General features: G+C 44.7%; 3 protein-coding genes across 8 annotated transcripts in view; 2 read left to right on the top strand and 1 right to left on the bottom strand.

Moving 5' to 3' along the window:
• Window positions 1–449: 449 nt before the first annotated feature.
• LOC125761313 (glutathione S-transferase 1) lies at window positions 450–4,701 on the top strand. 4 transcript variants are annotated; one of them, XM_049422312.1, is made up of 3 exons: window positions 450–606; window positions 826–983; window positions 4,106–4,701. In XM_049422312.1, the coding sequence occupies exons 2-3, from the start codon at window positions 849–851 to the stop codon at window positions 4,598–4,600; spliced, it is 630 nt and encodes a 209-aa protein (XP_049278269.1). In that variant the 5' UTR covers window positions 450–606; window positions 826–848; the 3' UTR covers window positions 4,601–4,701. The 4 variants fall into 4 exon arrangements, with proteins under 4 accessions (XP_049278269.1, XP_049278267.1, XP_049278268.1 ...); XM_049422310.1 differs by lacking the exon at window positions 4,106–4,701 and adding an exon at window positions 3,459–4,048; XM_049422311.1 differs by lacking the exon at window positions 4,106–4,701 and adding an exon at window positions 2,758–3,341.
• Window positions 4,702–6,320: 1,619 nt separating this feature from the next.
• LOC125761308 (glutathione S-transferase 2-like) lies at window positions 6,321–7,106 on the top strand. Its single transcript, XM_049422303.1, has one exon. It carries the CDS (start codon window positions 6,336–6,338, stop codon window positions 7,065–7,067), a length of 732 nt encoding a protein of 243 aa, XP_049278260.1. The 5' UTR covers window positions 6,321–6,335; the 3' UTR covers window positions 7,068–7,106.
• LOC125761252 (cadherin-89D) overlaps window positions 7,086–18,847 on the bottom strand; it is a 30,769-nt gene continuing 19,007 nt past the window's right edge. The window contains exons 2-11 of one of the 3 annotated variants that reach the window (XM_049422204.1): window positions 14,285–14,601; window positions 13,645–14,091; window positions 13,315–13,568; window positions 12,995–13,127; window positions 9,147–12,926; window positions 8,697–9,067; window positions 8,543–8,611; window positions 8,271–8,477; window positions 7,459–7,749; window positions 7,086–7,382 (exon numbers count right to left, since the gene is read on the bottom strand). In XM_049422204.1, the coding sequence (XP_049278161.1) occupies window positions 7,328–7,382; window positions 7,459–7,749; window positions 8,271–8,477; window positions 8,543–8,611; window positions 8,697–9,067; window positions 9,147–12,926; window positions 12,995–13,127; window positions 13,315–13,568; window positions 13,645–14,091; window positions 14,285–14,601 (5,924 nt within the window). In that variant the 3' untranslated portion in view covers window positions 7,086–7,327. Of the gene's footprint in view, window positions 7,383–7,458; window positions 8,171–8,270; window positions 8,478–8,542; window positions 8,612–8,696; window positions 9,068–9,146; window positions 12,927–12,994; window positions 13,128–13,314; window positions 13,569–13,644; window positions 14,092–14,284; window positions 14,602–18,847 lie in introns of those variants that run through there. The other 2 variants (XM_049422205.1, XM_049422206.1) reach the window with 2 other exon arrangements.

Below are 18,847 nucleotides of genomic sequence, written 5' to 3'. Positions count from 1 at the left end.
AAAACCGGCCGGCAAATGTTTGAATGTGTTGTATAACGCGACGCGATGCTGCCGGTGCGAATCGATGCTCCACAGATACGACCAAACGGGGAGCGAATGCTACACTATGGTGTAATTTTATTCTTAATGTAGTAGACATAATATATAATATATAATAAAAGGCATTCAGCATTGACTTCATATCATTTTACAAATCATATATTGACTGTTTACAAACCATGTTCAAGAAAAAAAAATTAAACAATTTAAAATATGGTTCAAATCAAACAAGAAAATAAATTACTATTAAAGCATGTTTGATTCATTCAGGTAATAAAACGATCGCTCAATTATTATTATCGATTTTTTAAAAGTTTTTTTTTATAACAATACTTTGACTTATGTTCAATATTTGTGGCCACTGTTGATTCACCCTATGAACCCATTGTGCTCCATCTCAGTTTGCGTGTGCTCGCAGCAAGCGTCGGTCGTTTATATGTTGCCCGACAAGCCATTAGATCGCGTATTACTGTCGAAGTCTTCGCTGGTTGAGGATCATCGTCGCAGCAACCGTGTTGCCCTCCGTGTGTTATTTGTCAGTGATTGCTTAGTGTACTTTTTTGTGTGGTGAGTGTGTACGGGATTAGCTTGGCTCAGCAGAGGGAAGGGAACGAGATAAATCTCTATCATCCACCGTAGAACATTCACGACCGTGCGTGTGTGGGTGTGCTTCTGGAAAAAAACGGCTAATCATTGTGAAAATTATATTCCATTTATCGTGAACGTAACAGTGATTAGTTGAAGTGGCCAAAGCAATAATTTCTATTCGATTCGATTCGTCCCCAGAGTCTCCAACCCATTTCATCGCAATGGATTTCTACTACCTACCCGGATCTGCCCCATGCCGTGCCGTGCAAATGACGGCAGCCGCCGTTGGCGTTGAGCTGAACCTGAAGTTAACCAACCTAATGGCCGGTGAGCATATGAAGCCGGAATTTCTGAAGGTAGGTCTGAATGGTTTTTTTGGGAAATTTTCATTCGAACAGCCATCATGGTTGTCTCGTCTCGTTTTTTCGTGCGTTTTTTTTCAACAGCATGTCTTTTCCATTTTGTGTGTGTGCCTGTGTGTGTGTGTTTTTCCTTGATATAACACCGAAAGTGTGCCATTTCAGGAATACAATCAATATCATTTCCATTTGCACTCATTTTCACTTTGGTTGCGTGTTTAGTCGTCACCGCAATTAAGAAGTTTGTCGAATGAGTCGAACGAAAAGAATCGATGATCGTAAAAAGGGAATGGTCGTTAGTGACGTCGGCAGGTTTTTTTGTTCTTGTTTGTGGCTGTTTCCATGCCAACTAGAGGCGAAACATCGCCATTTTGGATTGTTCAAAACGTTCGTTTGATTGTAACGAATCAATCGCACCTTCATCCGCCATTTGTGTTCGCATGGAATGGAGGAGAGATCCATTTTAAATGTATGGTTGCGAAAAAAAAGCTAATGCAAATGCATGCCGTAACGGGAAACGATGGAGTTCTCCACTCCTTCTTTGTGGCCAGTACGATGGAGACGCCATTCATTCGTGTAGCTGTGTTAGTTCAAACAGATTAGCAGTGGGCACGATTTTTACATCTTTTCGCCATCCACCATCAAAAGAGGGAAGCAATCAACGTTCATTGAAAATGAAATCGAATCGGGAATTCGCTTACCAGCATGCATCCGGTTAGGGAATTCATGATACTCGCTACATGCTAACGGTTGTATGCTGCTGAACGGTTCGTTGCTTGCCCTACTACCCAATTTTCACATTCTTTCAAAAACCAAGTTGAACCCGCAACACTGCATTCCGACGCTGGTCGATGAGGACGGGTTCGTGCTGTGGGAGTCGCGTGCAATCCAGATCTATCTCGTCGAGAAGTATTGCGCCCACGATCCAACCCTCGCAGAGCGTCTGTATCCGCAAGATCCGCGTCGCCGTGCCGTCGTACATCAGCGACTGTTCTTCGACGTTGCCGTACTATACCAGCGGTTCGCCGAGTACTACTATCCGCAGATCTTCGGCAAGAAGGTGGCCGGCGATCCGGACCGGTTGCGCTCGATGGAGCAAGCCCTCGAATTTCTCAACACCTTCCTCGAGGGTGAACGCTTCGTAGCGGGCGGGGACGATCCAACGATCGCCGATTTTAGCATTCTGGCATCGATCGCAACGTTCGAGGCCGCTGGCTATGACTTGCAGCGGTATGAAAACATTCACCGTTGGTACGAGCGCACCAGTGAGATAGCACCGGCTGCTGATAAGAATTTGGAAGGAGCTAAAATTTTTGGGCGTTACTTCACAAACAAATAAGTAGCCGAGTAGCTGCTATTTGCTTCCACTGAATACACAGCATCCTGATCTCCGTGTTTCTTTGTGTTGCAACAAATCAACGTCATTGCTTATCATGTTTCAACATATTTATAGTCTTTTTTATACCAATTGGATGACATAACGATGCCTCTTATCTTTAACTTCCGCTTAAAACTCATGCAGATTGCACATTTTCAAAACTGTTCGAGCGTGCAATGAACTGTGCCTTCGTTTGTTTGTCTGTTTGTTTGTTTGTTTGTTCGTTTTGTATTTATTTGTCGTGTAATACAAATTAAAGTTCCCGTACAATAGATGACTAAAGCACCAACGATTGCTTTGTTTTTATTTTTCCCTTGCTTTCCTGTTACTGTTGATTTGTATGTGTGTTCGTGGTTTGCATACTTCCAAACTTCCCGACCATACCTAACCTAGATTAACCCGCAACACTGCATCCCTACGCTGGTCGACAATGGATTCGCCCTGTGGGAATCACGCGCCATCTGTGCTTATTTGGTGGAGAAATACGGCAAGGACGAAAAGCTGTACCCGAAGGATCCTCAGAAGCGTGCCGTCGTAAACCAGCGACTGTACTTCGACATGGGTACCCTGTATCAGCGATTCGCTGATTACTACTATCCACAAATCTTCGCCAAGCAGCCGGCAAACGCAGAAAACGAACAGAAAATGAAAGATGCTGTTAGTTTTCTGAACACCTTCCTCGACGGACATAAGTACGTTGCCGGTGAGAATCTCACGATCGCAGATCTTACTGTTCTGGCTACGATTTCGACGTACGACGTAGCCGGTTTCGATTTATCCAAATATCCGCACGTCGCTGCATGGTACGAGAACATCCGCAAGGAAGCACCCGGTGCTGCGATCAATCAGGCCGGAATTGAGGAATTTAAGAAATACTTTGAAAAGTAACTCCAATCACTGAGATGGCATACGGGAAACGGTACGCGTACGACGTTTAATGCACAATAACAATAAAAGTTGATTTTCTTCTTGTTTAATACGGTTGTTTAATTTTGCATGGAGTTTCTTGCGATGGTTTATCCTGATCCCCACTCGTAGTCCTCGTTTTGATGAAACGTTTACTTCCTTTGCACCTTCGTAACGAACTTTCGCAGCTAAACCCACAACACTGCGTCCCGACACTGGTGGACAATGGATTCGCTTTGTGGGAGTCTCGTGCCATCATGTGCTATTTGGTGGAGAAGTTCGGCAAATCAACGCACGAATCTCTATATCCAAGCGATCCACAACGGCGAGCGATCGTTAATCAGCGGTTATATTTCGACATGGGCACTCTCTATCAGCGCTTCGGTGATTACTATTATCCCCAGATCTTCGAAGGTGCTCCTGCTAACGAGTCGCATTTCGCGAAAATTGGAGAAGCTCTAACGTTTCTCAACACATTTCTCGAGGGTGAGCAATACGTGGCGAAAGGAAATACTATTTCGTTGGCCGATATAAGTATCTATGCGACGTTAACCACATTTGAGTTGGCAGGGTATGATTTCAGTTCGTATGGTAATGTACAAAGATGGTACAAAAGTATGGCCGGTTGTGTCCCCGGTGCAGAGACCAATCGTAGCTGGGCCGAAGCAGCAAGACCATATTTTGATAAGGTTAAACATTGAACGATAAAAGGCACAATATGTTAGATCATGCAAATAAAGAACACACAAGTGAAAAGACATGCTTATTGTTAAACGTACGCATAGCACTGTTTGTACTGTTTGTGCACTCGTAACGCAATTCGATACTGTTTTAGCTTAACCCTCAACACACGATTCCGACGCTGGTCGATAATGGATTCGCCCTGTGGGAATCGCGCGCCATCCAAATCTATCTGGTAGAGAAGTACGGCAAGGATGACAAGCTGTACCCGAAGGATCCTCAGAAGCGTGCCCTCGTAAATCAGCGACTGTTCTTCGACATGGGCACACTGTATCAACGGTTTGGTGATTACCACTACCCACAAATCTTCGCCAAGCAGCCTGCTAGCCCCGAGAAGGAGGAGAAAATGAAGGAGGCGGTCGGTTTCTTCAACACCTTCCTGGAGGGACACGACTACGCAGCCGGAAACGAACTCACGATTGCTGATCTGAGTCTGGCGGCTTCGATCGCCACCTACGAGGTGGCTAGCTTCGACTTTACACCGTACCCGAACGTTGTTGCGTGGTTGGCTCGCTGTAAAGCGAACGCCCCCGGATACGATCTGAACCAGGCCGGTGCCGACGAATTCAAGGCAAAATTCTTGTCCTAAGTTCGGTGCTACCGCCTTTCTCCGATGGGTCCAGTGTTTGAATGGGAGGAGGAAATTCATTGCAGAAATAAAACACCCAATGCCTTTCAAATAAATATAAATCTGAATTTTCTTTTCTTCCGCTGTGATGTGCATTTCATGTGGCGCGATAAACCAACCCAGAGAACAAGCAAAGGAAAGTTGAGAAACTGAACGGAGATCGGAATGCGGCTGTGGCACGCTAAGGGCAAACAATCTGTTCCATTCCCCTCCACTCCACAGGTACGACCACGCGTTAAAACTAATTGAAACAACGCGCTTGTCGGAGCGAAATTCCGGTTTTGCTCTCGTTTTCTTCTCCTTGGCCGTTTTAAGACATGCTTTTGCATCATTACTTATTCTCTTGTCCTTCACGTGACGGTTTTAACGGTATGTTTCACTCGTGAGTCAGTCAATCAATAATAACAACAATGAACCAAGTCAGTCGATATTAATCAATAATTCAAAGAGAAGATGGAACAAAATTGTCATTGGATTGGAGAAGAGCTACAGAAGCCTGATAAATAAAATAAATGATATTGCATGTTGTGTAACGATTTTTCTATGACGACTTGTATATCTAGCTAAGCTTACATAATAACACTATGAATTGGCAGAACTCTTGCAAAAATTCATAAAAGCTATCCATTCAAATGTTACAATAATCTTTAAATAACTGATAACGTTAAGCCAAAATGTTACCAAAAGCATTACACTACAAACATTATTCTCCAATTGATGACAACAAGTTAAAATTACATTTCCGTATGCTGCAGCAGCACTAATTACTACCAAACTATTTTTCAATATAATAAAAACCCAAACAAAGACACAGAATAAATCAATTTTGACTATTATATTTAAATTTTCCTGAAGTAAATATGTCTGCCAACCGGTAAATTTTCAAACGTTCGTATCAAAATTCAAATGAAATCAGGCTCATAACTTAACGAAACAATGCCATAAAACATTCGTAGCTTAACGAAAATATTTCAAAATTATAAAATGTGTCAGTTACGAGATTAAAAATACGTCAATTATTTCTAGAATTTGAATATTCCATTCATATTCCTTCCATACTTTCGTATCACGTATTTTTCAAGCTGATTTTTAACATTTTACTGGTTACCGTTCGTTCATATAAAGCATTTTGAGCTAACGTCAAGCACGGACGATGCTTCGGATTATAGCAGCACGGATAATCGAAATGTTTCATACATCTTCCTGGTTTGAACCGATTTCACGGAAAACCGTTGGAAAATGTTGTTTAGTTTACATTTATTTCGGATTGCGATACCGATACAATAAGACTGTTATTACATTCTTCTTATTTTCGAAGTTCACTCGTAATGTCGCAATTAACATCTGCTCAATGGCAAATAGTCTCGATGTGCAAAAAGAGTTTTTTCAGAAATCATAAATATTTTGAACGACAGTGGCATCATAATTTAAAACAAAATCACGAAAGAAACACACCAGGTGTAATTTAATTGTTGTTGATAAAACATTTAAAAGTCTTGTGAGTTAATACTTTTGAAAACAAAAAAAATCCAATGAGTTGCATTTCTTGCTAGGTGGTGAACTTTTAGCCTCAATGATACTGAGCACTAGCCAGGTGTGATAAGACGAACAGATGTTAACAATTAAAACAAAATAAACTCCGCTTCATCGCATACTACTAATTGTTTTATTTGTTTTGCGTATTTTTTTCGCGATAATGATTGCACTGTTCAAAAATTCTATAAAAAGCACGTTGCTTATTCTACCAAGCGCTAGTTGTAATCTCCGTTCATTCAGCACGCACACCGTGATCATCGTAATGTTGGATTTCTACTATCTTCCCGGGTCAGCTCCATGCCGGGCGGTTCAAATGGTGGCACAAGCGGTAGATGTGAAGTTAAACCTGCAATACCTCGACCTGATGGCAGGTGCTCATCGGTCCGCCAAGTTTACCAAGCTTAATCCACAGCAGACGATACCGACGCTTGTCGATGGTTCTCTGGTATTGAGCGAATCTCGTGCAGCCCTGATGTATCTTTGCGATCGCTACGCTAAAGATGGGAACGATTGGTACCCGCGGGACATCATTCAGCGCACCGCTATCAACCAACGACTGTTCTTCGATGCCTGTGTATTATATCCACGATTTACGGACTATTACCACCCACAAGTGTTTGGAAATGCTACTCCGGACGCCAGGAAACGTGTAGCCTTTGAACGATCAGTGGAGCTTCTGAACCGCTTTCTGATGGAACATGAGTTCGTGGCTGGTTCAAAGATGACCATCGCTGATATAAGTATTTTTGCTACGTTGACTACCGCCTGTGTGTTGGGGTTCGATCTAAAACCGTATGCTAATGTTGATAAATGGTACATCACTATGATCAGCTCATGTCCAGGAGCACAGATAAATATAGCGGGAGCCAAGGAATTTTTAAAGTACAAATAAAATGATAGAAAATACGAGTTAATGATTTAAAAAGTTAATGATGAAGCGTAGGCTTTTAGTTTTATTTACACAGTCTCTTGCATCTTCAACACGACCAACACATGGTGGTCCATTATTGAGATGTGGTGGTGGTACAGCTCACTTAGTCTAGCTTAAAAACGAATCAACAATCGTACAATGGTGCTGCGCTATTCCTCTGGCTCACCCTTATGTCTAAACTGTACAGTGTAGTATGTCCTCCCAGGAGGGTTCCCCGATTGTCATAGGCTCGTATTGGAAGTCAACGAATCCTTTAGCGAATCTTCATAGCTATCGCTAAATGGGGTTTTCAGAAATAAGAACACTTCATGAAACAAATGCGAAGAACATATAGCTAAAAAACTGTTGTTACCTATTGTTTCCTTCGTTGCTGTGCTCCGGGACCGCTTCGGTACTGATGTTGGTTACGAACTGGCGATGAAAGTTCGGATGGAAGATAGAGCTCTTCAGGTCGGATCGATTGATTACCGGCTGTATGTCGGCACCGGTAATGGGTCGCGTACTGCCCGTGGTGTTGTTACTGCTGCCCAGACCAATCCGCGACACCGTACTACGAACACGCACGTCCTCCGCCGACGTGTTACTGCTGCCTCCTCCGCCAGCTCCACCACCGGCTCCGACACCGTTCGGTAGTGGTATTAGGCTGTTTCGAAGAGGGAAATAGGCAATGGTAGGATCGAAAACGGAAACGGAAAGGCATTCGGGCGCACAGGGAAACGAGTAGGGAAAGATTAGTTGTGACTTGTGGCTCAAATTGGTAGTATTATCGCGAAAGTTCATAACAGGCGTGCAGTATTTACAAAACAAGAAAATGAGCATTTGATTGAACACCTTTGCCCGGTAAGAGATTAGTAGATCGTATGCAACGGCACGAGGCAATAACATCATTTTTAAGAATGAAGTAAATTCCTCCTGCACATGGTACATCATATCACATATTATTATGAATTACGGAAAAACGTATAATCACGTTTTTAAAGAGTGTTAGTGCTCTTCCACCACTTGAAGATAAGTAATAGAATTTATGTTGGATGGAGGTGCAGTATTTTCAATATCTTGTATATCTGTTGATGAAATGGTGTGATAAGCGAAATTGATGGAGAAGTGCAATATGAATGAGGTGCAATGAGCTGAAACGTTCAATGAGACGCTACTGATACTAACCGTCTGTAGCGCGCACATGCAATGCAAAGAGCCGTAGCAGTGCCGCCGGCAAAAATCAATCCACCTATTACGACCGTTGCCAGCTCGATACCTTTCATGCCAGCCGCATCGTACGAGTGCGGCTCAATCGAATTGACCGCTAGTTCGGTAAGCTCGATGATGGGTAGGTTTGGTTTCAGATTGGACATGTCTAACCGGGATAGTGACCTACAGGAGGGAAGCAATGGTCAGTACACTCTGCACAACATGAGTATCGCACCTTTTGACATTACCTCTGCAGTTCGGTCATTTCTACCAGTCCGTTGGTCTTACGATCGATGGCATAAAGGTAAAGATTTGTTCTGTAAAAAATCATGATCATAATAAAAGAACCTTTCCAAAGAAGAAATACAAATTTTTGTAAATGAACCATAAAAAGTAACTCACGCATCATCCACTTTGGTGTTGGTTTCAAGAGCTCGTATTCGAATGTCGTAACCGGTAGCGGTGCTCAAACTTGACGAGATCATCCCTAATTGCTTTTCGATGTCTACAGGCAGACCGGCTAGAATTAAACACACTTCCTGGTGCGCGTGCAGTACGTACACGAACACGTTTGCTATAGTCGACTTGCCATCATCAGCACCCTCACGATCCGTGGCCTTTACATCGAATCCGAACACCTTCTCCTTGAACGTTGCTAGTGAGTTTAGTAATCGAATTTGTCCCGTGAGCGAATCAATAGCAAACAGGCGAGCCGGCTCGTTCAGAAGTGAGTAGCGTATTTCACCATTGCTTCCTGCATCATCATCAGTGGCCTAGGAAATAAAGTAAAGAAGATCATTAAGACCTGTCCTATGTCAATCCTAGAAAGCGATCTTGGATCGTCTAACTTACCTCCACTTTCATGACCGCGTAACCATAGTTCGCTGTGTCCGGCACGACCGATATGATTGGACCGTAGTTGTCCCGAAATACGGGTGCATTATCGTTCACATCCACCACCTTGATCATGATCTCCACCTCGTTATCGTACAGCCGATTGCTTTTCCGCTTAACCGGGTTCTCCAACGCGTACAGCACGCTGGGAATGTTGCGTGTTTCGCGCTTTATCCTCTGCACACGGATACGAACCTCGTACGAGTCACGCTCCTCCCGATCTAGTGGTCGTAGCAGCCACAGTGAACCATTCCGTTCGTCGATGCGGAACTGATCGTCAAAGGTGTCGCCCACAATTTCCCATCGGAATGGATCGTTGGTGTAACGCTTCGAAAGCGTTACATTGAGTACAATACGTGGTGCGGGATCATTTTCACGCAATTCGATCTCGTAATATTTGTAAGGAAAGAGTGGTGGTTTATCGTCAACCGGTTGCTTCTGAAGCGCATCTCCCTGCAGATTTACGATCAGCAGCGCCATACTGGAACGTGGTGGTGTACCAAAGTCGGATGCCACCACGGTCACGTTAAGATGCTCGTATGTTTTCCTATTTGTTTCGAACGGTGCAAACTTTGAAGCCGTTGTCACAACGCCATCTTTTGGATCAATGCTAAACTGCAGCACATCACTCTGACCGGTGAGCGAATAAATCACCAGCCCATTTCCATTCTCCCGAAAGTCACTATCTCGCGCCATTACCTGCTTGACAAATGTTCCTACCTTGGCATTCACGTCAAGATATGCGACGTACACTGGCAACCGTTTAATGTTGTTCCGATCACTTCTTAGATCGTCGTACGCCGTGAATTCGGGACTGTTATCATTGCGATCCATCACGATCACCTCGACGTCTACCATGGCCGAAAGCTTGAGATCGAAATTGTTGTCCGAAGCAAGCACCCGGAACCGATAGGAAGACACCATTTCGCGATCGATCTCTCCACTTACTCGTATCGTGCCGTCCAGCGGTGCGATGGAGAACGGTATCTTCTGGTCACCCTCAGTAACCAGCATGTACGTCACATTACCATTCATGCCGGTGTCCTCATCGTTCGCTCGCACCTGGCCGATCTTTTTGCCCGTAATTGGATATGATCCTTCGTCAACGTTGAAAGTGTACCACTGTTTCTCGAACACGGGCGCATTATCATTGACGTCGTACACCCGGAACTGCACCTGCAGCATATCGGACAAACCACCAACATCCTTGGCGGTGATGTTTAGCTTTATATCGCTTTCGGGCAGTAACCGGTTCGCTACTCGTAATTCTCCATTGTTACGATCGATTTTAAAGTAGCTTACACGTTCACCACTGTTAAGATCCGTTTGGCCAACGACTTCGTAAAATACCTTCGAGTTCTTCTCAAAATCGTCGTCATTAGCTGTAAGTTTGAAGATCACTTTACCCACCTCGACATTTTCGGGCAGAGCAAACTTCAGCTGTGATTTCTTAGCAACCGCTCGGGTATTGCGTCCTCGCTGTCGAACTTTCTGTTTGTATAGTTTACGGCGCATTGTTAGTTGTTCTCGATCAGCAGTTCGATTAACCATAACCGATTGACTGTCATAAAGTCGAGGCATCCCAACATATGGAGCGGACTGGACCATTTCAAACAAGCTCTCCACCCCGTACGAAACGCGGCTACTCATCTCCATTAGGCTTGCGTCAAGAAACTCAGGCAACACCTCCGTCTCGATCTCGTCCAAATACATCAACTCTAGATCACTAGTGTTTTCGATCATTTCGCAGCGACTTTTACGAAAGATAGCGATTCGTTCAAACACCGGCGCACAGTCATTTACGTCCAGTATGAGGATCTTCAGTTCCACCTCGGACATCAAGTTGTCACGATCGGTTGCCATCATTTTCAGCGTAAGACTTTCTATCTCCTCACGATCGAGCTTGTTGGGGCCCATAAACAGGATGTTGTAGTGTGGTGTACTAGAGTTCCCAACTCCATACTCCAACTGTTTGTGGGGACGATAGTCAGGGCGTACTCTCGAATCGCCAGGATCGATGTTAGCAATCTGAAGATTGCGGAATATGTGTGCCACCGTCTTGTTGTAGTTCGAAAGAGTCGAGTTGGAGAACTGAGCTACAAAAGAGTTTGATTCTCCGGACAGTAGCAATTCGTATTCACTGTTCGGCCCGGCCGCATCCAAGTCGGAGATGATGATCGGGTTGTTCAACACAATCTCCGTCCCAATCGGAGAATTCTCCGCTATCACACCCAGGAAAAATGGTTGATTAAAGGTTGGTGGATTATCGTTCTCGTCCTCGACCACTATATGCACCTGGTAGATACCGGCAAAGGTGCGTTGCTTGTAAAAATATTCCGCAATGATTGTCACTCGTATGACATCTTGCTTCTCTCGATCCAGACCCTTGATCGTCATCAGCTTGCCATCGTTCGTGAGGCGTACCGTATCCGCTACGTCATAGCTGTTGACAAGGGAGTACTGAACACCGCTAGTGGGATTTCTAGAGTTTCTGGCCTTTCTCGTACCGTTACCAGCTGAGCTAAATACCGCATCGAACGTGACGAGTGGGTACAAACGGATTAAGTTTGACTGGCCCGAAACGTCACGTGTAAATCTACGCGCGTAACGAGTGCGGTTTTTTCCTGCATTCAACTGAAACACTTGCCGATCGCCTCGATTCTTATCACCACGTACCGAGATCAATGGAGGTGGTCCTTTCTCGTCTGCATCACATTGCTCCTGGAAGTCCTGGAACTTGAGCTGCCCAATCATGGTGTTTGGTTTGTTCTCTTTTACACGGAACTCGATCGGAGTTGCATTAGTGCCTCGCAGTAACATGAAGTTGTGCTTTATTACGTGTATCGTGACGTTTGTCACGATGATCTTTTCCAGACTGTTGTACGCTTCCGGTGTTAGCTGTTCCACATTCTTACCAGTAGAATCAGGCAAATATGACACTACCGTTTCAAACTCATAACATCTTCGATCAAATTTCTCCATCGATTCGATCACTGTCACAATGCCGGATCGTTCCTCAATCGCAAACGGTACTCCTTCGGGATAGGAGTGTAGCAGATCGAAAAATATCTCTTCGTCCGAAACCATATCGAAAGTAGTTCTTATTTGGCCAACCGACGACCCGATGGCAGCATCCGCTCCTACCCAAAACTCGTAAGGTGCTCCGATGAACTCAATATCTTCGATGGACTGACAGACGATGTCGATCGTAACCAGCGCTACGTTGAAGCGAGACTCCGAAGGATTCTGAGGCTGGTCCCGTGCTTCAACGAAGAATGCAATTTTTCCATATGTAAGCTGTTCCGCCACGCGAATATCTCCCGTATCCGGATCGAGCTGGAAGGGGATGGCAAGGTTCGGGCGAACGTTTTTGATGCTGTACTGTACCTTCCCGTTGCCTAGGTCGTCTGGATCGATTGCTCGAATTCGACCCACCTTTGAGCCGATCGTGGCATTACAGTGCGTTTTGAACTCGTACAGTGTACCCTGCTCGAACTCCGGTGTATTGTCGTTAGTGTCGAGCAGTGTGATCTCCACTTGCACCTTGCCATAGTTGCGGCTGTGATCGTACTGCTCAATCCGCTCTACAGCGTGGACATTCATTTTCAGCGAACTGCGCTGCTCCTTATCGAGGAAGGTTTCATCTCGTACCACAATCCATCCCGAACCGTGGTCAATCATGAAGGCACCCTTCGGTTCCTCGTCCATTAGGTAGTAGTAAAACTCTGCATTCTCTCCCTGTAAGAACAGTACATTTCTGGTCAGTCGACAAATGTGTCTAAAATCTTCACCCACGTTCAACGTACCTGATCTCGATCGATAGCATTCACCTGCAGTATACTGAATCCTTTCGGCAAGTTCTCGATGATGGAGATGTTGTACAGATCGACCTCAAACTCAGGCACATTATCGTTCAAGTCGATCACCTCAATCTCCACACTGGTGCCGGCCCAGTAGTTCAAAAAGTATTCATTAGGAAACAATACAAAGAATTAGAAACTTTTCTCACCCTTTTTCTAGTGATATGTTGCTATGATGTATGAACATAGGGTCATAATAATTGCCTTGCCTATTGTTGCCGACGAAAGTGAAATTACGTCCTACGCTCCCATCACTCGCTACTTACCGCGCAAAAGCACTCTTAGTCGGGTCGTTGATCTGCTGTGCCTCAATCTGCAGTGTAAACGTATTGTCCGGCAGGCTTTCGCTGTCCAGGTCGATCTCTTTCTGTAGGAATAGTACTCCCGTTTCCGGTGATATCCAAAACAGTTGACGCTCGTTACCGGCCACTATACCGTAAACGAGCGTTTCGTTCAACGAGTCCTGATCGAACGCCATGATCGGTGGCTCAATGTAGAGCGGTATGTGAATTGGTTTGCCCTATGAATTTAACACGGTGAGAAACAAACGTTTTAAGTTTTCCGACCACTTTTCGCCCCGTTCGTTAACTGCCTACCGTCAGCGGAAAGGACTCCTTGATGCGTGTCCGGTACTGGGCCCGGGTGAAGATCGGTGGCAGATCGTCCACGTCCCGCAGGTTCACCCGGATGGTGGCGTTAGCGGTGCGGGGCGGATTGCCACGATCGCTCGCCACGATCTGTACGCTCATCGAGCGCCAGCCGGCATCGTAGTCGAGCGGTCGCTGCAGCACCAACGATGGCCGCTGGGAACCTTCCAGGCGAAACGGAAAGTCGCCGCTCTTCATATGCTTCGCCGCTAGCGCATACTCGAGGTCGGAATTCGGCGTGTTTGGCTTATCACGATCAATTGCCTTAATTCTATTAAACACCACCGTCTCAATTGGCGTTGATTCGTCGAGCGTTACCACGTACGGTAGATTGATAAATTCGGGATCATTATCGTTAATATCTTCAATGTAAACAGTAATTGTAAAAAATGATGACTGCTGGCCGTTGGTGTGTGTGCACGAAGTGACCAATGTGCGTTAGTGAACCGTTCCGGTCGAATGGTTTGCGGGTTGTGTATCGTGTCATGCCGATAGTAAATGGGACCACAGAATGGGAGAGAACAAAAATAAAACATGGTTAGAAAGGGAATCAACAGCGCGCGATCGTGGTCCGATTGTCGATCCTTACATTGTCCTGTTTGGCGTTGGTTGTTGAAGTTCCACTGCAGAATACGCTAAACTTAAGGATACTCTGCGGATCATCGGAATCGACTAGACTGTCCAGGCTACGGTTGAGGATGACACTAACGACCGTGCTGTTAATTTCCTTCAGCTTGAAGTACTCGTAATCACTCGAATTCTCCGTGCGTGGTATCAGAATCGAATTGCGTGGATACGCATACAGTGAGACGATCTCGCCACCCACTGGAAAGTCTTCCTTTAACCGCAGGAACTGAACACCATCCGATTTGGTGCGCAGATTACTTTTCGAGTACAGTTTACATGCTGTGAAAAGAGAAGAATAACCGATTGAGCACACTTAAGTCTTATTTTGCTCTAGAATTGAGGAATTCGTCTAACAACTATATCCAGCCCAAATCAAAATGCAGATGAACCGGTTTTCGTGGGATTAATGTGATGGTTTAACGGTCAACATTGCGATTATGTGTATGGGCCCATACAGGACGGTGAAATATGTTAATTTAATTGGCGTGCTAGTTGTTCAAGCTCTTTCCCCCAAAAAACGACTTGATAAGTTGGAACTGATCGAAACCTGTCCCGTTTCGGTAGTTCGCTTTCGTTGCTTAATCAAGAGATATGTCTCGACCGGGCTATATACGTTTTATGGCACTTGTTCATTCTCAACTGCTGTCCGGAATGGTCAGCCCATTAGAAAACGACAAATCGATGCCTCAATTCGAACGGAATGTCTCTCGATCTGGTTGCGCGTTCTCACACATGTTTGTATCTTTACAGTGTGGCATAAATTAATATTAATTAACTCGAAACCATTCATCAACCTCGACGTCAGCTTCACGTCTTACCTTGCGGATAGTCACTAACTACCGCACCAATCACCAAATGATCGGTGTAGAGTGGAGTGATAAAATAGGAAGAATAAAAACAACATCGAAATGGTTCGATATTTTTAATCGTTTGCTTGTCATTAGCATTATTGAACAGTTTTTCAAACTGACTAAATAGCTTTTTTGCTTCTGCTCCTGTGGCGCAGTCTAGAACATGCTCCAGTTAGTGACCATTTGTAGGCGCCATCCAGTGCATCGTACGACATTGTCGCAATCGCAACTTAACGAGCGATGTGGTTAGGTTTTGTCCGCACATAAAACCATCTCGGCGTTCAATAGGGAGAGAAGAAAAATAAAAGTGAAACAATGCGCAACACTCACTATTAGGCGAGCAAACGCAGCCAGCAAACTGTCGCTCCACCTTCCGCACTATCGTCACTTTCTAAGTCAAACAATTGTTGCTCACAAAACGACCGAACAAACCGTTGGCCCACCCTTTCTTCCTGGCCCAACAACCATTCTTGTTCGCTGGGAACGGTAATAATGGTAAAGAAAGGCATAAATAAAGCAAACCTCACTACACCACCAAACAAATGGGGGAGTCGTCTGCGGAGCGATACGCTGCCACCCCGCTTGTACCCGGTTGCTTTGAAAATCTTCCACGAGAAGATAAATTAATCCGACCAAAAACGGTGCAGGTGCTCGTGCTTGTCATTTTGCGGCTCGTTCCCAACCGACAACGCGTTGGGACGCCTTTTTAGTTCATTACGATTAGCAGCTGATTAGGGCAGTAACGGGTAGTAACAACCCCTGCTGGTAAAGGGTAGTATTCGCTTCAGCTTTTCTGATCCAATTGGTTCGCGATCATGGGCGATCTACCAGCGAGAACACAAACTCACTTTCTATCCAAGGCATACGCCGTTCGCGTACAGGGGGTTAAGAAATCTGGTAATGCTGGTTTGCGCCTCGGCAAGAAACTTAATTTCTTCAGAATGATCCATTAATCTGATTATCTTACTGACGGAAATACACTCATCGGGCGGGGACGCAATTCGGAGAAACCCAACCCAACTTTATACCTCGAAAAGGGTGTATTTCTTGGGAAGAGGTTCGAATTTCCTACCAGCTTTCCAAAGAACGATGGAAGATTGATTCTCTGCTCGTCAAACTCGTTTGTCCGCCCGTTACCAGTTCTCACCCTTTTCATCACTAATCATCTCATCGCTTTCCTATTAGTTCATTATCTCCGTTGGCGTTGGATGCCTTTTGAATGGTTGCCAGTAACAAGTTATTCGACAGAAATGTGAAGCTATTTCTCGATTTCTATTTCCCGCTTTCGTCGCCCTTGACACCCCGGGTGGATTATGGAATCCTGTAAATTCATCTCTCCATACCTCCCCAAGTTCATAGCATTTCCAGCACTCCTTGGAGCGTATGTCTGCTCTCGACACCAATTCCGAAACGGGTTAAAATATTATGCAAATTAGCATAGGAAAGTGAATTCAGATTCGTTTCGAGCTTCGATCTAAATTAGCACATGAAAGTGAAGCTTCCCAGCGGTGGGTTTGCCTTTTGCCACATTAGCAAACAATGATCAATTGCGATGCGTGTTGGGAAAATGGGGCTCACACTCGCACACACCCTAATGAGATCGTCTTCGGTAGCAAAGGAAGGAACGACAAAATATTGCAAGTGCGTTTGCCGGGCCGCTGTCATCATTGTCGCTGATGATGAAATGGTCCGCTAGTTTGCAGTTTTGTTCCAAGAAGGTCTAAAACCCCATTAGTACTACTGGCATTTGCTGGTTCACTGTTTGTACCTACCTGTCTGCGATACACGCGCCTCGCAACATTTTCCAACCCATCGAGCATGAAAACGGTACAGAAAAAGCATATCGCTACATATGCGCTCTGGTGGTCGTTCTCATGGGAAGGATGAGCCGCGGAGCGGTATTTCACACGGGCGCAGGTGATTTCCATCGCTGCAAGCAATTCATTAGGGTCTGGTTGGTTAGGCGCAGCCCAGGAACTCAAACGTAAAGCACATGTGAATCCGACAGGAATGAGCTTTTGACGCTGTGCGCCATTTGCCGTTTCCATGGATCATGTGAGGAATGTGTGGAAAAAATGAGATTGTGCACTACTAGAATGCAAACCAGTCAAACAGTGAAGGCTTTGAAAGTGAAAAAGTGTTGTTTGAAGAGAAGGCTAGACGGAGGGTGAAAGAAGAAAAGGAGTGGAAGGAAAGGATGGTAGGCTGAAAGAAAACTCTCGCTCATTTCAAACAGTGGAACCAGCAAATGGTGGAACGGATTTTTATTGTTCTCACCCTGTTTCATACTGGCATCACTGTGTGACCTCATCCCCTTCATCCCCCACCCGCTCCCACAATGTGGTACGCGAGGAAGTGGGAAGCCTTTTTTTCTCTCTCCGCTTGGTGATATTTTGCGTCACTCCCCGCGGGAGACAAACTCGGCGAAAATGAAAGGAAAATCTTCTCGATGGAAAATTATGAATATTTATGAATTATTGTGTGAAGCTGTTGGTGGCTGCTTGATGCTGCTTGTGGCAAATGCGTCCACTGGGAAAGGGGCAAGTGAGTGAGGCTGGGTAGTGGTTTACTGTGGTTTTGGGCTCCCACTGCTGTCAGCGATAATGAAGCGAAGCTGACGCTTCTGCGGGAAAACGCTGACGATGGTTTTCCGCGACGTCAAACTAAATCACAAACAGAAATGCGTCCGAAATAATACGTGAGAGAGAGATGGTGTAGCGGTTGGTTTTTGTGTGGAGCGAAAGAGTCAGAGTTGGATGGAAGTTTTCTCTTTAACGCGATTTTCCCAACTGACGGGTGCGTACATTGATGTCGTTGAGAAAGGGAAAGGCTTTTTGCCTGCTCGAGTTTGTGTGCCCGATGGCTATGGGTTATCAGGCCATAGGTTTGCGACATACACACACACAGTACCACACAGAGGTTATAGCGTTCACCCTTGCAATGGGATGCTGATGTGTACAAGGCAAACAAAGCACAAGGCACACGGAAGCACGTCTCTATTGGCTTCACTTTCAATGTGTTTGACGGAGTGGGGGTTTTTGCAGAATTCATTCTTAAGGAAATTAGCTGATGCAGATGGGTCTGATTTACGCTGTGCGGTGCAGGTGAATAGCTGGTACCGGGCTAAACTAGGGCAGGATTTACAGGCAAAGCTCTAATCCCGGGGGGCATTGGCGAGCGTTAAATATACGCTGTAAGTCATTTGGGTTTTTTTTGTTCCTATGAAGGAAAATAGAATAAGCTAAATGTAGAGTAAAGAAATTCAAAGCATAATTGCGTTTCTTATGATTAGCTGTATTTTTTCTATAGGGACCTTAGAATAAGCACCTAAAGATAAGTTTTGTATAGAATAAAAATGAGTTGAATTGTGCCTTACTGAAATAATATAGAAATTTATTCTTGAAGTGCGCAAGATTTCCACAATAACTAAATGAATGCGATTTTTTTGGGAAAAAATTATGTTACTAAACCAGTGAGGTTTCCTTTATTTGTTGCATTGAAATATTTATTAATTTAACTTTATGGAAAGTGTAAAGTTTAATGAAAGCTTTCGAAACCTTTTTTTTATTTGAAGCGGGATGTATGTCCAGTTTGAATTTAAAAAAACCTATATATTTGATTGGATGTAATAACTGTTATCCTAGCCTTGAATACTCCCACCCAAAATTCCACAG

This window comes from Anopheles funestus, chromosome 2RL (genome assembly GCF_943734845.2).
Source record: "Anopheles funestus chromosome 2RL, idAnoFuneDA-416_04, whole genome shotgun sequence".
Taxonomy (NCBI): Eukaryota; Metazoa; Arthropoda; class Insecta; order Diptera; family Culicidae; genus Anopheles; species Anopheles funestus.
Note: the sequence above shows the minus strand (reverse complement) of the source record. Positions and strands in the feature narration are given on the sequence as shown.

Coding starts and splice junctions, on each gene's coding strand:
- LOC125761308 (XM_049422303.1), top strand. CDS start 6,336: ATGATTGCACTGTTCAAAAATTCTATAAAAAGCACGTTGCTTATTCTA.
- LOC125761313 (XM_049422309.1), top strand. CDS start 849: ATGGATTTCTACTACCTACCCGGATCTGCCCCATGCCGTGCCGTGCAA. Junction 984..1,803: donor TGAAGCCGGAATTTCTGAAG/GTAGGTCTGAAT, acceptor TCAAAAACCAAG/TTGAACCCGCAACACTGCAT.